Genomic DNA, 16,053 nt, shown 5'->3' on the forward strand with positions numbered 1-16,053 from the left:
AAAACCTGTTCACCTATGCAAATAGGGATGTTCACCACAGCCTCATGAGTCGATACGAGGCATGGCTGTCCATATCATCATATTTGATAGGGGACATAGCCGATCATGTCAAACATGTTCATGACAAATCGTTTCTGTGGTTCATAATAATAATTGCTTCAAAAATGTCTCAGTGCTGTTGCCGTTGTTGCTGCTATGCTATTACTTACTAATTATTAGTCTGGCTGTGAGCTATCTCATAGTCGCCCACAATAAATAGTTACACTTCGCCTTTTTAGCAACAAGTAAGTTATTATCAACAGCAGGTAAGAGTGTTGCAACCTGTTTTTAATTTAGTGTGGCTTACATTTTGACTCGGTAAATACTTAAGGGACAACAACTTAGTAAGGACTTACACACAACTGGTGCAATCGGGCCCTGGGCACTTAAAATACCAGAGTGAACACAACGAAAAACAAGTCTTGAAGTCTGTTTGAGAAAAATGGCAAGGAATAACAGCTTCTTTTTTTTTTGTTCACAGCTTTCCTCTGCCGTCAGTTTTGTTTCTTCCTGCACCTTTCCCTTCAGCTGCTGTCCAGGGAAACAATCCTGCAGGCTGTCCAGCTCTATTTAAAGCTATGTCTGTAGATGGATTTAGAGGCAAGCCACAGTGATAGCGATTACATAAGTCCCCAATCACCCATCTATCCTTCACTTGTCCACCTGTTCATTGTCAAAAACGCTGCAAAGGAGAAATGGCTGGGCCTATTATAACATAAAATTTGTCTTTCAGCAAACTCGCTTTTTAGCCATCCTTTGTTCCCAGTGATGCCTGAAAAGCGAGCAAAAAAATCCTAGCAATTACAGTTGGTGGTGCTACGTTGGAGCATCCCCAGTACTGCAACTGACAGTTCAGTCCATGAGCAAATCTGCCGCAATGAGCTTCCTGTTCCACAGAGCCAGTTGGACAATCTGCCTGTGTGCCAGTGTGTGTGTGCATGTACATGTGTGTGTATATGTGTGCACGTGTGCTTGTGGCACGTTACCCTGCATGCTTCCACCCTTGCTCTCTCTCTCTCTGCTTCTCTAATGAGTGAATTCTCCAACTGGTCTGGCATATTCCATTTGCCCCAGGACAGAAAAGGACAGAGGTGCTGTACTGACCATTAAAATAATTGTCCTCTCTCTCTCTCTAACTCTCTTTTTCCCCCATCTCTCACTTATCTATCTTTTCTCCCCGCCTATAGCTGAATAGTTGGTATCCTATGGATGCAATGGTCATAAGCTTGACGAGTGGGTTCCACGTTCTCTCTGTTTAGCTTCAGCATCACTTCAAGGAACTTCCTTTCCCCTCAGGCAGCTATGAATCACCTCCAAGATGCAACAACATAATAAAATTAAAATGACTAAGGCGCTCTAACTCTCTGGAGACCAGAATATGGAGTACAGTGAGAGAAGAAATAGAAAGAGAGTGACCCAAGCAGCTTCAGACAATGTCTACTGCATCTACAGTAAAGTGTCCTGCAGTCCATGTCTAAATGAATACCTGAAAGCTTCGATGATGTAGGAGGTAACAGCTGCCCCGCCCTCATGGGGGTTTGACTGCCAGGTGAGGGTGACAGTGTTCTTCGTCACCTCCGTGACCACCGGCTTCTGGGGTGGGCCCGGCAGCTGGATGGACTCCGACACCCTAGAGAGCGACGGACCTCCATCCTCTGTTACACAGAACGAGGGAAACGGTACCGAGGGAGAAAAAAAAACAAAAACAAAAAAAAAAAACAGAACCGTCCAGATGCAGAAAATAATGTTAGAAAATAATGGAGTTGTACCTTGTCACAGTTAATACGGTACTATGAGCAAGCTGACATTGTGAAGGACAGTGGGGAGGCGGGGGGTTTCTTTTGAGGGGAGATGCACACAGTAACAGTGACAGGGTGCGTAGAGAGTTATGTGTGAGTACCTCTGACAGTCAACATCCCGCTCCAGCTCGACTCCCCTGCAGCACTAGACACCACGCATGTGTACATCCCAGAGTCTGTTTCCTGTCAAAACAGCATCCATACCAGGATGAGACAGTCTCCAAAAAGCAAAGGAATGAGCACTTAAAGTGTATCACTGAAGAATGTTTTGGATCTAGGCTGAATTTCTAAGGCAGTGTTTCCCAGCCCAGTCCTCCAATACCCCCTCCCCTGCATATTTTCACTGTAACCCTGCATAGGTAGGCCTCCTTGCACTCAAGTTGCATTCCTGACAACTCATAAAGTCAGGATATCCATCCCCCTCCTACTAGGAGAAGTGCAACTGAACACGACTCCATATTGAAGTTCCAACTAGTAAACTCAGGCAGAATTCAATGGCTCAACCACACCAATAGGCCCTCACATCACATCACGTCAATATGGCGGCATGCAGAGCAGAGTACATGGTAAACGGCTGACTAATTTCCTAAGATGTCTTTATGCATGCACTTGGATTATCTTCCCAAAACAATTTTAAGTTATTAAAATGCATCATTGAGTCGAGTTTCCTGCATGGCATTATGACAAAGCTTACTATGCTAACAGAAACAGGTGTGTAGCACATAGGTTTGTCATGTAACATTAGCATTAGCTTGGTTAGCTACTTAGCAGTATCATTTAGCTGTATGTGGGGTAACCATTTTCTTTGTTCATACGTAATCTTTTTGAGCGCTGGGCTACATTTTGTGGTTGGAAGTCAAATATACCAAGTAGGAACTTCCAACATATGACTTTTTCTTAAATGCAGCATTACTACACTAATCGGTACTGAATTATGGCAGATTTAGCACGCCTAACACAATTATGTGTTACAATATGACTGGTTGAGTGGTTGAAAACCAGACCTTCCTATGCAGGGTTACAAAGACAAACGGCAGGACAGAGGGTAACTTAGGAATGGGTTGGGAAACACGAATCAAGTGGTGCTTTTTGATGTGACGCAATCATCATTTCAACAGCAACAACAGCAGCAGAAATCCTCCCAGAAGCCACTCTCCATAAGTTTTATCAACGTCCTGCCCGAGGCAGCGCCCCATGCTGTACCGGCCCTCTATTTACACTGCGCTCTGCACATGTCCATATGCTTCACTGGCACTGTTGGTGTTAGCTGCTGACCCCGGTTTGGCAGAGATCCAGCCTACTGGAGTTATCATTGGGCCATATGAGATCACTCACTGCAGTGCTGACCTCTGGCTGTCAGACCGCCCAGCACGTGGGCAGATAAACTTTTTAGGTAGCTCTAACCACTGCTGAAATATTGACGACGGGAGAGGGGCATCAGCAGGGTAAATATTTTTAGTCCCCATCTCGTCATCTCCATCTCTCTCTTTTCTCGTCAGCCTCTTGATGCCAAGTTAATGCATCTCTTCTGTTCCATTGAGCAGCATGGCATGGCAGATTTCCCCCGCCTCAGCAGTGCACTGGACCGAGCCCTAATGCACCCAAGTTCTCTGAACACCACTGCTGAGTGTGGTGCAGCCGGAAAGAGAGAGAGACAGAGACAGAGAGAAAGAGAGAGAGGGACGGAGGAGTTGAGGGAGCAAAGCCCCGGCAGGGAGCTTTAATTAAATTTTGAGAGATCGTTAATCATCTATAGCCGACCAATTAACGGAAACGATGCTGCTTTGCTCTCGTTCCCCTGCTCCCGCTCACCTCCAGGTGGGGTTACAGCACAAAGGGACAACTGACTGCCCTTTAATCACAGCAGAACACATTAGCATTGACAAACAAGTGCTTTCATTAACATTACAATTACACACTGCGTGGGCACGTAATTCTGCTGGAGAGATATGTGCGGCTGGAGAGGGACCGGTCTTTGAAACTCAGTCTCACCTTGATTTTCAAAACTGAAAAGGCACTCAGAATGGACAATTAAATACACTGCCACCATCTAGCCTGCAGAAAGAGTTCAAAAGAAAGGTCAAAAGAAGCAGCTCAGGCATTATCTGCACCGGCCTTGTTTTCAGTCCCTTGGTGTATGAATAAGGAGCTTTCAAACGACATTTCTGCCGTGCCCTTCCAAACAAATTAATTAGATTTGAAAAAAAAAAACAAAAACGTGCACAAAAACACACACGTAAACATACAAATGCACAAGCACACAACCACGCCCACCAACAACACACAAAGTCAAACACACACACACACTAATGCACACCTTTATGTTGCTGATTTGCAATGTGCCGTTCTCCATCAAGGTCATTCGACTTTTATCTTTTCGAATCCTCTCTCCATCCTTCTCCCACGAAATCCTGACAGAGGTTCCACCAATCACGTGGCACTGCAGTTGCGCCACCGACCCCAGAGATACAGTCTGATTGACTGGGCCTTGGCGAATGATCGGCGGGACATGATCCGAAGGACCTAGATGATAAGAGGCAACAAAAATTCATGTGATGAACGTGGGTGTAAGAAACACACAAAAAAAACAAATCCCCAAAGACTTTTTTTTATAATATTTGTGTGTCCTTGTGAATCTTACGGTACACCGAGCACTGAACCAATCATCCAGGTTCGAATACAACGCCATGCTGACTCCCGTCTGAAAACACTCACCGCCCTCCACCTCCAGCAGGGCCTTGGTCAGAACACTTCCTGCGACGCTGATGGCCTGACAGATGTAGAAACCGGAGTCGTCAGGATGGACGTCACTGATGGTCAGCTCTCCTTTCATGGACACGGAGTAACGGCCGGACTGAGAGGGCGGCTGGCCGGGGAAAAGCAACATCTGGAAACACACACACATAAACGTCACAAAGGAAAAGAAAGTCTTAAACCATTGTGACACTTAATTAAGTTAATAAAAGCATCCTGGGGCGTCCAGGTGGCGTGGTGGTCTATTCCGTTGCCTACCAACACTGGGCTCACCGGTTCAAATCTCCATGTTACCTCCGGCTTGTTTGGGCATCTCTACAGACACACTTGGCCGTGTCTGTGGGTGGGAAGCCGGATGTGGGTATGTGTCCTGGTCGCTGCACTAGCACCGCTTCTTGTCGGTCGGGGCGCCTGTTTTGGGGGGGGGGGGACTGGAGGGAATAGCGTGATCCTCCCACACGGTACGTCCCCCTGGCGAAACGCCTCACTTTCAGGTGAAAAGAAGCGGCTGGCGACTCCACGTGTATCGGAGGAGGCATGTGGTAGTCTGCAGCCCCCCCCGAATCGGCAGAGGGGGTGGAGCAGCGACCGGGATGGCTCGGAAGAGCGGGGTAATTGGCCGGATACAATTGGGGAGAAAGGCGGGGGGGGATAAAATAAAAGCATCCTAAGGCACATCCCAGCCCATGTCTAAACATTATATCGAAAAAAAGAGAACAGGGACAGGATGGGATGATGCACACTAAGAGCCATTTTATGTTGTCCCAGTATGTTTTCAGTAAGGGAGATTGATGTGAACACGGGGGGGGGGGGGGGGGGTCACGTCGATCCATTCAGCAACCCATTTCATTCCCCTAAGAGGCTTAGACTACAGTGGAGGGGGGCCAAGGTTATAAAGCTACAGACAATCCCCAAAATACAGCAAAAAAAAAAAAAAGCTCCACCATCAGCAAAGCCGGGTCTCAGTTATCCCGCCGACTGAAGCGTATTCAAAAACACCCGGGCCCAACTTCCCGTTACCTCATTTGGTTCGACGGCATCTAAACAAATTTCTCAAAACATCCCGAGTTGTTTCTCCAAGCTGGCGGTTTCAGCTGTTTGAGAGCAACAGGGGTATTTATAGTCGGGTAACAGAGGATGGTAAATGCTGCTTGTCTGTAGGTCTGCCCTGAAGAGGCAGCACCCGCACCTGATGTACTGTATTTCTTGGACCAAAACCCCCTCCCTTCTTCTTCTTCAAACCTCTCTCGCTCCTACCCCCCCCCTAGCCTTTCCTCCTCAAATGTGTCTGCAAGCAGAAAATTTCTTGCCAACGCAATCCCACATCGCCTTCCAACACTTATCTGTCCTCACATCTCGGAGCCAAATGCAAATGGGCTCCCCTCCCTCGTTTGTCTCTCCGCCATCTCCCCTGGCAAAATGTGTGTTCGAAAGCGCAAGAGATCCAAACAAAGTGTCAGAGACGGTGCCATTAAATCGAACGAAACCTGTTTGTCCTATGCTGTTGAGATTATTCACTCCAACGAAAACAAGGCGTGAAGACGTGGGACACTGTCGCTCGGCGAGGTATTGTTTTGACTCGAAAAACGAAATAAGCCGGCGAGACGGAAAGCACAAACAAGCCACGCAAAACATGACAAGTCCAATGGTTTGTGGATGGGACTTCTTTTCATAACATGTATTTGATGTTTTTCACGGAGCAATATAATGCGTTTTAACTCCCATTTTGGAAAATGCAAATCACTCCATACTTACCCACATACTTTTAAATGACATATACTCAGATATTCTCATCATTACAAGCAGAGTTGGGCTGTATTTTAATTAAAAGTATTGGAAGTAATTACTTTTTCAGTATTTTGTAGTTGTATTTGATCAATCTGGAGGAAAACAGAATATAAATTAATATGTTGCTGACGGGAGCAGTATTCTGTATTTGAAAATACTAAAGAAAATACTTTTCAACAGATATCAGATTTAAGATGGGAAAAAAAAGCAGCCGTCTTCTTTCTAGCGCTAGTCTATTCATCTAAGTCACATAACCCACACATGACGACGTGTCATTGACGGCGTTTAAACCGACTGGATTCAAACCCATGCCATCGATGCAAACAATATAAGGGTTGGTAAAACGGACCTAAAAGGATTCGGGTCTACATTATCAAGGAATACCTTTTTACATTATCATTATCATAACACACACTGATTTTAAGCCCCCTTCCTGTCCGGAGGCGATCTCTGGAGAAACTCTAACACTCCAGACACCATGTGTTTATTTGGTATCTGAAATACAAAATACATGTATTTTAATCAAATAGATTTTTCATACCAGGATTTTGTAGTTTTATACATTTGGAAAAGATGCATTTGTATTTTTCAACATTTTACATTATGAAGTATCTCTGCCCATCTCTCATTATAAGTGGGTAGATACTATTTCATAGATACTCCAGAAATAGCATCACTCGTTCTTTGTTGCTGCCTGCTCTCCTTCTTACCTGGCTGCCCTCTTTCTGCCAGAAGATGGCAGGCGGAGGGTTTCCTGTGGTCCCACAATGGAAGGCCACGCTCCGACCCTGGGTAGCAATCTGGTCCCGGGGCTTAATGGCTACCTGGGGTGGTACTGGAGACAGATAGGAGAGGGACCATTTAGAGGCTTTTCTCACATTTGGGAGGTTGCAGAACTAGGTCACGTTTCATACTTTTTAAATTCATACCATCTGCACTGCGCAATCAAAACCTGCTCATTTGTGCCCAAGCTAACACTTATCATCAGTTATATCACCACTATTTCCAGATCAAATTGAAAATCAGCAGTTTTTATTCTCATGACTGAGGATTCTGAGTACTCTGCCCTCTCATCTCTACTGAATGATGTCATTGTGCTCATGCTTCGGTTTGAGAGCAAATCATTACAGTCCAGTGTTGTGCTATTGTCATGCCATTTACTGAGTTATTTCGAGCCAAGTCCGCGCAGAGCTGTAATTTGTCAGTTTGTGTCAGATCAGTGTACTAACGTCATCATCTGGTCCTCCATAGATGGACACTGACCAATCAACTGCCGGCTACTTCAAACAGAATAATTTGAACACTGCTTATGACTCCCTGCAGGGTTTCTTCTCCTCTGTACTCCTGTGCAACTCAAGCACAAACATGCACTTGCTCACAGATACACATACACAGGCAAGCAACCAAATACCACAATATCTATCTATCTATCTATCTATCTATCTATCTATCTATCTATCTATCTATCTATCTATCTATTCTCATTTTAGCAGATGCCTTTATCCATAACGACTTACAAGGGAGTTGGTAATTAACATATTTCTTTGTGTGTCGCCCTACAGCCATCATAGAGCACTGAATTGTAGTAATGTCATAGCCAAGGGTACATGTTATGTCAAGTGCAATTAGTGCAAGTGTGGAACAAGTAGATAATCAATACTGAGATGAATAGGAGGGTATTTCAAATTAGCCGGACAACACCACCAATCAGTGTCACAGTCATGCTTGGACACCAGCTATAGATCAAGTCAACCCTGGGAAGGGAAGGTTTTTGTGCCTTTCTTGTGTGAAATGAGAAATTCTGCAGCCCTAATGGAAGATGTGACCTCAATTCAACACTTTGGTACCAGGTGAAAAGTCTGGACCTAGAGCTGTTGAAGGGGGGATAGACATTAGCCCTCCAGAGGAAGAACAAACAGGGTCACCAGGAGTGAACATGTGAATATGGGTTTCAGATACAATTGGGGCGGTTCTTTGGACTGCCCAGAAACCACACCATAAGGTTTTGAACTTAATGTAGGAGCTGGAGTTAAGAGGGATACAAGGAGAGATGAGAAAATGCACATCTTAGAAGGTTGAAAACCAAGCATGCAGCACTCTGGTTTCTTTGCAGCAGTTGGACTGGACAGGCTGGGGGATCTGCGACAAGTGCATTGAAACAGTTTGATTATGAAATGACCAGGGCCTAGACCAGGAGCTGCACAGCATGTTCTGATAAGTACTGTTAGATCTTTTGGATGTTGTATAGAACAAAGCAGCAGGAAGGTGAGGACAATCATAATGTGGTCAGAAAATGAGAGCCAGTTGTTAATCATTACCACTATGTACCGATTCTGTCTCATACATCTCTGGAGATTGCAGATTTTAATGGGATGACTAGGGATGACATGTCAACAAGGCAAGCAAGAACCCATGCAGACTCCATCTCTTTTGGCAGGGAAGAAAGGTATATAACTGTTGTTGGTGTAGTAATGGTAGGATAAACCATTTGTTTGTTTATCCATTTGTGGTACAGAGTATGAAAAGGAGTGGGCCAATCACTAAGCCTTGAGGCATGCCTTTTGTAAGCTGTGGATACCCAACCCCACAATAATAATTGGTATAACCTCCCTATCAGGTACATCTGGGTCAACTTTAGTGCTGTGCCCAGTCCATTAGTGTGAAGAGTAGAATATGATGATATATTGTGTGAAATGACACAGACTGGTCAAGGAGCATGACTTGGAGGTAGCTGTGGTTAAGGGCATTCTTCAGTAACTGACAGAACAGCAATTTCAGTGGCGTGATAACTCTTATGGTAAACCCGGAAAGATTTGGCTCGGGTAGGTTAAGTGAAAAGGATGACATTTGATTGCATGCTGCTCATTCAAGACCCGTCATGGAGTGGAGACATACAATAAACAATTTGGACAGAAAAGCCAACAAAATCAAAAGCATAAAAATCTGTTCATTTGTTATCAATCTGCATAAAGCCATGTTGATTTTTTTTTTTTACTGATGTCATTATCAACATTTTATTCACAGCATTTTTACTTTAACTTTGATTTTGGAATGGACAATAAGACTGTCTGTAGGACTCTACTCCCCATGGTGGCTAAGGGTCAGCCAAAAAAAAAAAAAAAAAGGTGGGGGCAAACCAGGTCTTTTATTCAGATGTTACTACAGTTAAATGGTTTCTACTTTAAGCCGTAATTATGAACTGCATTCTGAACAAGTTGCAAATGAGAAAGGGATTTACATGATGTGGCTCTCTCCTGACACACTCCACTTTCGGCATCACAGGACTAAATGCACCAGATGTGTGTTTGATGCCAGTCCTTAATCTGGTGTCCATTAAGTCACTGTGTCTGAGGCTTACTTAAGATCAACAGCAACAAGGCATGTTGTCAACAACCCAGTAGAAAATGGAACAACATTTTATACAGTTATGATTCATTTTGAAATTATTTAGCATTGCAGTAACACAACAAAGCCATTTTTTTCCCTTAAGCTTTATTTTTTCCCCGCAAATAAACATCATACTTAAAAAAATGTTTAAATAAATAGAAAGTGAACTTACTAAACGGACCAACTTGGGTGATGGCACGGTAGGGAACACGATGGGGGAGAGATGGAGAATGAATGAGATGGGTGGAAACAGTGGTAAATGGTAAATGCAGAAACACAGAGCCAGTGACAGCAGGAGCTGAGGGAAAGGGATGCCTGGTGAACGGAGACGTGCTCAGCTTGGATTTAATTTACACTGATAAAGGGGAAGGAGGAGGACGGAGTCAACCCTGACCAATTGAGCCCAGGCAAACAGAGATACGGGCATGGAGAGTGAGCGAGCAGAAGGGAGAGAGAGACAGACAGACAAAGAGAAAAAGAAAAAGACAGCGAGAGAGAGAGGTGGAAAAATGGAGAGACTAAAACAGGAGGAGAGCGAGACAGAGAAAGAGAGAGAGCGAGCAAGAGAGAGAGAGACAGAGAGAGAGATAGAGCATGTCTTATTAATACTGTGACTGCTCTCTGGCAGTGTGTTAAAGCACACATCTACCAAACATCTGTCAGATGGAGTAATCCATACAGTTTAGCATAAGCTCCTGCCAGCACTAGCCAGAACCTCACTCACACACACACACACACACACACACACACACACACACACACACACACACACTCTCTCTCTCCGATACTATCACACACACACACACACACACAGACACACACACAGAAACACAGACGGCCTCAAACAGTGAATGGGAATGAGTGTTAGTATGGTGGTGTTGAAATGCAACTGTTAGTTTATGTATGTGCATGCCTTTAGGTGTGAGCGCTTGCTTCTGCATTCTTAAGTTTCTGTGCGCGTGCGTGTGTGTGTGTGTGTTTGTGCGCGCATGCCTGTGTTTGTGATCTGTGTGTGTGCTTTGCATTTACATAAAACATACAATATGCATGATGGGTCCTCTCACCATGGACTTGTAACATAGCTGAAGCCTCTGTCTTCCCCACGCTGTTTTCAGATGTGCACGTGTACGTCCCCTCGTCCTCTTGCCTCACTCTGGAGAGATGGAGACTGTTGTCGTTGCGGATTTCAAACCTGTGCAAAAAGAATAATACAGACAGAGAAACGAATATTAACAACACCTTTAAACCGAGAAACACAGCATACCTCCTGAGCTCTGTGTAAAGAATAAATTGTTTGTTTTATGGAGTCGTTGCTGTGGTGGTCAGAAGAAAAAAATGTATATAAAAAAATCAACTGAATGCTCAAAGAAACTACAGTTGCAATAACGTCTATCAAAAGTGTTTCAGTGAATAAGATTTTTTTTACAATTGTAAATAGCCTTTCATCCAACATGACATTCATCCCGACCACATTTCCATCAGTCTGTCAACATCTCAAATTCCACTTGTCACCAATCTGATGTCTCTGTTGGCCTGTGGACATGTCATTCATCCTCACCTCCCCCGTGGTAGCTCCCCTTCATCGCGGCGCCATCGTACCGTGGGGGCGGGGTCTCCATGGACGTCACACAGGAAGTCGACGTTCTCTTCCTCCATCACGACCTGGTTTACAGGCCTCCGCATCAGCACAGGACGCTCTGCAGCAAGAGATGAGAAGGTTTCAAAAGGCTGCAAACACACTTGAATACTTGCACATAGATACATGCATGAATATTTTAATAAGAACACACACAAAGACACACAAACAAGCTGTTGTTCCTCATAACGTGGTAGAATGAAGTGGATTTACACATATAAATTCTCATTTACATCTAAAAGGTTTTTTTCTGCAGAGTTTATACTTGTCCAGTGTTCCAATATTGAGGGTCTAAGGATCTGGGGGCGGGGGTGCAATATACTGTCATCAACTGTTTATGTGCTCTGGAGAAAGTGAATTTAATGCAACATAACTGAGATTTAGGGCTACATATTGTAGATAAACGTAATGATGTGATGTTTAATAATGATGATTACAACGTATTGATTGGAATAAGGGATATAAGGATATACTAATCATTGGGAAATCATATGCATGAGGAACAGGGCTTGTTACAAGGACATAAGGGGCTATAGTGGCAGTGGAAAAGTATTGAGTAACTTGTAGATAAATGTAATGATGTGATGTTTAATAATGATGATTACAACGAATTGATTGGAATAAGGGATATAAGGATATATTAATCATTGGGAAATCATATGCATGAGGAACAGGGCTTGTTACAAGGACATAAGGGGCTATAGTGGCAGTGGAAAAGTATTGAGTAACTTGTAGATAAATGTAATGATGTGATGTTTAATAATGATGATTACAACGTATTGATTGGAATAAGGGATATAAGGATATATAATACGTTGTAATCATCATTATTAAACATCACATCATTACATTTATCTACAATATGTAGCCCTAAATCTCAGTTATGTTGCATTAAATTCACTTTCTCCAGAGCACATAAACAGTTGATGACAGTATATTGCACCCCCCCACCCCCAGATCCATATACAGTTTGACTTGACCTGAATATACCTTGAGAAATGTCAGACTTACCATACACCACCAGTTCTGCAGGATCGCTGTCTCTCTCTCCAACCATATTGGTGCCCACACAAACATACATGCCAGCATCACTTTTCCTGGTATGCGAGATCATCAGTTTGCCCCCTCGCATCTGATAGGAAAAATAAAAAATAAATAATAGATACATAAATAAATAAATAAGTAAAACAAAACGGTTTGGCTGATATGACGGATGGATGGAAAACAAGAAATAAAACGAGCGCCTGTGACGGCTAACGCTATTAGCCTCGGGGCTAACAGCCTGAGGGTATCAGCTCCTCTTCATCAATACTGATGTAACCAGTTATTTTCTTGCCCGGTGCGGGATTCGATACGGGGGGGGGGGGTGTACTGCACAACAAGGCGACATCGCTAACCGCTCGGCTAAAGGGTCAGACCCGTTAGCTAGGGACTAACGTGTGTTATTAGTAGTTTACACTGCGATAAACGTAACAAAGCCGGCGAATTTCAACATGTTTGCGACGGCTCAGTTTCACAGGAAATGGGGGGGGGCAGCTTTGACGAATCCACACCGGCTCTTCTGCAGCTTGCTCGGAAGTACCGGCGAACTCACCGAGATGCGCTCGTCCTTGGTGCTGACGCGGACGTTGTTGCGCTTCCAGGAAACGGTGGGCTCTGGGTGGCCGCGCGGAGGGACGCATTCGAGGACGGCGGGCTCGCCGGCCGCCACGACCACGTCGCTGGGGGCCTGCCGGAAGTCGTCTCTCAGGACTAGAAATGGGAGGGGGAGAGAGAGAGAGATGTTGCTGTTATTATTATCGTTGTTGTATTGTGTTGTTGTTGTTTTACATGCTTTGGCAACATGTACACAAACGCATGTCATGCCAAAGCACATGTAACCGGTTATTTTCTTGCCCGGTGCGGGATTCGATACGGTGTGTACTGCACCACAAGGCGACATCACTAACCGCTCGGCTAAAGGGTCAGACTCGCTAGCTAGGGACTAACGGGTCTAATAAGACAGTGGTTCTCAACCTTTTTGGGGTCCTGGACCCCCTGTGTATTTTTGATCTACCCTGAGGACCCCTCCACCTGATCTTGGGGGAGGGGGGTTGCAATTTGATAGAAACAGTAGAAACTGCATTTTAAATTGCATTATAGTATTTATTCACTCTTTGGGGCAAAAATAAGAGCTTTCAGTTGTAACTTAGATACAGTTAACAAAACAGAATTCTTATGCAGTAACTTTCAGATATATGTAACAAAACAGAATATGTATTCAGTAACTTTCAGATATATGTAACAAAACAGAATATGTATTCAGTAACTTCCAGATATATGTAACAACAGAATATGTATGCAGTAACTTTCAGATATATGTAACAACAGAATTTTTATGCAGTAACCTTTAACAATGCAAACGGGAGCGAGATCTCTTATTAAAATACAATAAATTACACTTGTGAAACAGATGTAATTAGAGAAAAAAGTCCTGTTACCCGTTATAGTTTAGGTAGATAAAGGTCTCAGTCACATTTGAGTAAAATAATCCTATTTCTATAAATGTCATAGGATCTTTTTTTAAAGATATTTTATTTTCACGGACCCCTTGCAATTACACCACGGACCACTAGGGGTCCGCGGACCCCCGGTTGAGAAACACTGTATAAGACCCGTTAGCCCCTAGCTAACGGGTCTTATTAGTAGTTTACACACATATTGAGTTGAATTGAGAGAGAGAGAGAGAGAGAGAGAGAGAGAGAGAGAGAGAGAGAGAGAGAGAGAGAGAGAGAGAGAGAGAGAGAGAGAGAGCGCGCAATGGCGACCAAGTCAAGCTTACCGTATTTGTGTTTAACCGTAAGTCGTGAGCCCGTAACCGCAGAACGACAGCAGCGGTGGCTGCCGAACAGCGTCTCTGAGAGGGCAACGTCAGCCTGGCCCGGAGATCGTTCGCATATTTTTTTAGAAACTACAACGACCAAGGCGGTTATTTTAACGGTTTTGGAATTTCGAAGTTTAATAACTTTGTAGGGGGGAAGAAAAGATAACAGATACAGACCCGCTGCTCCCTGAATGCTCCTATAATTGTATATATTGGCATCAAAATTTGTTTTATTTTTTGCACAAAACGGTTATGAGCTACCAAAAACGGCCAGGGGCGGTAAAACCGATGGCGCGTAATTTGCGCGTCATCGTGTGCGTCATGTCATTATTGATGACGCGTCATCGTGCGCGCCGCGTCACTATTTATGACGTGTATTTGGGCGCAGGGTTGCCAGCTTTGTCACTCCCAAATCAGGGACAAAAGGTGGCGTTGTGTGAATATACAGTGTGTTGTTTTAAGACATTTGTCCTAATGATAGCTAATCTCTTACTGTCGAATTAAAGGTCAATACACAATTCAATGCCTTGGCAACATACGGTAGTGTAACCGGTTATTTTCTTGCCCGGTGCGGGATTCGATACGAGGTGTACTGCGCCACAAGGCGACGTCACTAACCGCTCGGCAAAAAAGACAGATCTGTTAGCTAGGGGCTAACGTGTCTTATCAGTAGTTTACAGTAGGTTTAATAATAGTTTGTTAATTTACAGAAGGTACCTTTAACACAGTCCTTTATTTGAACCATTACATATTACCTTTACTATAGGCCAAAACACTGGTGACTCTTGCACTGTAGGTTAGAACAAGTTACCCCCCCTCTTGTTAATCCTACAAGTGACAAACTAGAAGTAAGAACAGCTTCTGTAAGCGGTGGTTTTGCAGAGGAATCAAACAGCAGAGACTCACAGAAGGTGCACCCTCTGTGTACACAAACAGTGGTGGGGAATGAATGCTTCATATTCTTTATCACTAAAACTCTATGTAAGTTGGAAATCACAACTTGGACCCCACAATAACAACAAAAAACATTTAAATGCAAAGGAGGGGCATGCCTCTGCTCACCAAGCCCACTTTTTCTATGGATTTTTTTTTTTTGCTGCTCTTGACCGATTCAATCAGTCTTTTGTCCTTCTGTGCAGTCAGGGAAAAGTCCTTACATGACAAGTCACAGTTCACAGATATTTGAAGTTCATTTTTGATCGGCTCTGTGCTGCTTCTGTTTCTTGAGTCTGACCATTTAGTGGTCATCAGAGAGAAAGTCCTCTCTAAAAGGCATTTGAGCCCGGCACACTGAGGACAAGTGAGACAATCTTGAACACGTTGAGCAAGTTGGCTTTCCCCATGCTTTGGAAAACTGCCATCCACTTCTCATTGGTGGATTTTGTGGAATCCAGTCTGGCTTTCTGTATTTCCTCCTTGCTAGCACAAAACTCTTTATGGAGTTGGTCCATACTGACTGTCTGTCATTCTGAGGGCAGCCACCACCTGCTCCAGGTCAGTGAAGGAGAGCTCCTCATGCAGGCTGATCGGTTTCAGTTTCATCATTACATTTTCTGACGAGAAATCGAACCACTTGTCAATGTGTGCAATGACAGAGTCGGAGAACTTCAGAAAGTCCTTCCATCTTTGTGCGGACACCGGTTTGTCACTCAGCCGCTTGGTCTCGTCTCCCAAAAAAGCTGTCGTTTCCGCTGAAGCATCTCCGCTTTGACTTTTCCCACCTCCTCCTCGTTAACATCTGTGATGCAGAGCGTTGTGTCCTCCGGCTTTCTAACGAGTGTGTCAAA

At 44.1% G+C, this 16,053-nt stretch overlaps 1 protein-coding gene across 1 annotated transcript in view; it reads right to left on the reverse strand.

Annotated features, from left to right (window-relative positions):
* LOC130132850 (roundabout homolog 2-like) overlaps positions 1-15,808 on the reverse strand; it is a gene marked incomplete at its 3' end in the record, with an annotated part of 43,239 nt that extends 27,431 nt beyond the window's left edge. The window contains exons 1-10 of the mRNA XM_056301871.1: positions 15,724-15,808; positions 12,998-13,155; positions 12,415-12,535; positions 11,326-11,464; positions 10,832-10,959; positions 7,091-7,215; positions 4,554-4,725; positions 4,156-4,361; positions 1,940-2,021; positions 1,526-1,694 (exon numbers count right to left, since the gene is read on the reverse strand). Coding sequence (XP_056157846.1) covers positions 1,526-1,694; positions 1,940-2,021; positions 4,156-4,361; positions 4,554-4,725; positions 7,091-7,215; positions 10,832-10,959; positions 11,326-11,464; positions 12,415-12,535; positions 12,998-13,155; positions 15,724-15,808 — 1,385 coding nt within the window. The remainder of the gene's footprint in view (positions 1-1,525; positions 1,695-1,939; positions 2,022-4,155; positions 4,362-4,553; positions 4,726-7,090; positions 7,216-10,831; positions 10,960-11,325; positions 11,465-12,414; positions 12,536-12,997; positions 13,156-15,723) is intronic.
* Positions 15,809-16,053: the final 245 nt, after the last annotated feature.

Source organism: Lampris incognitus, unplaced genomic scaffold (genome assembly GCF_029633865.1).
Source record: "Lampris incognitus isolate fLamInc1 unplaced genomic scaffold, fLamInc1.hap2 scaffold_187, whole genome shotgun sequence".
NCBI classification, from domain to species: Eukaryota; Metazoa; Chordata; class Actinopteri; order Lampriformes; family Lampridae; genus Lampris; species Lampris incognitus.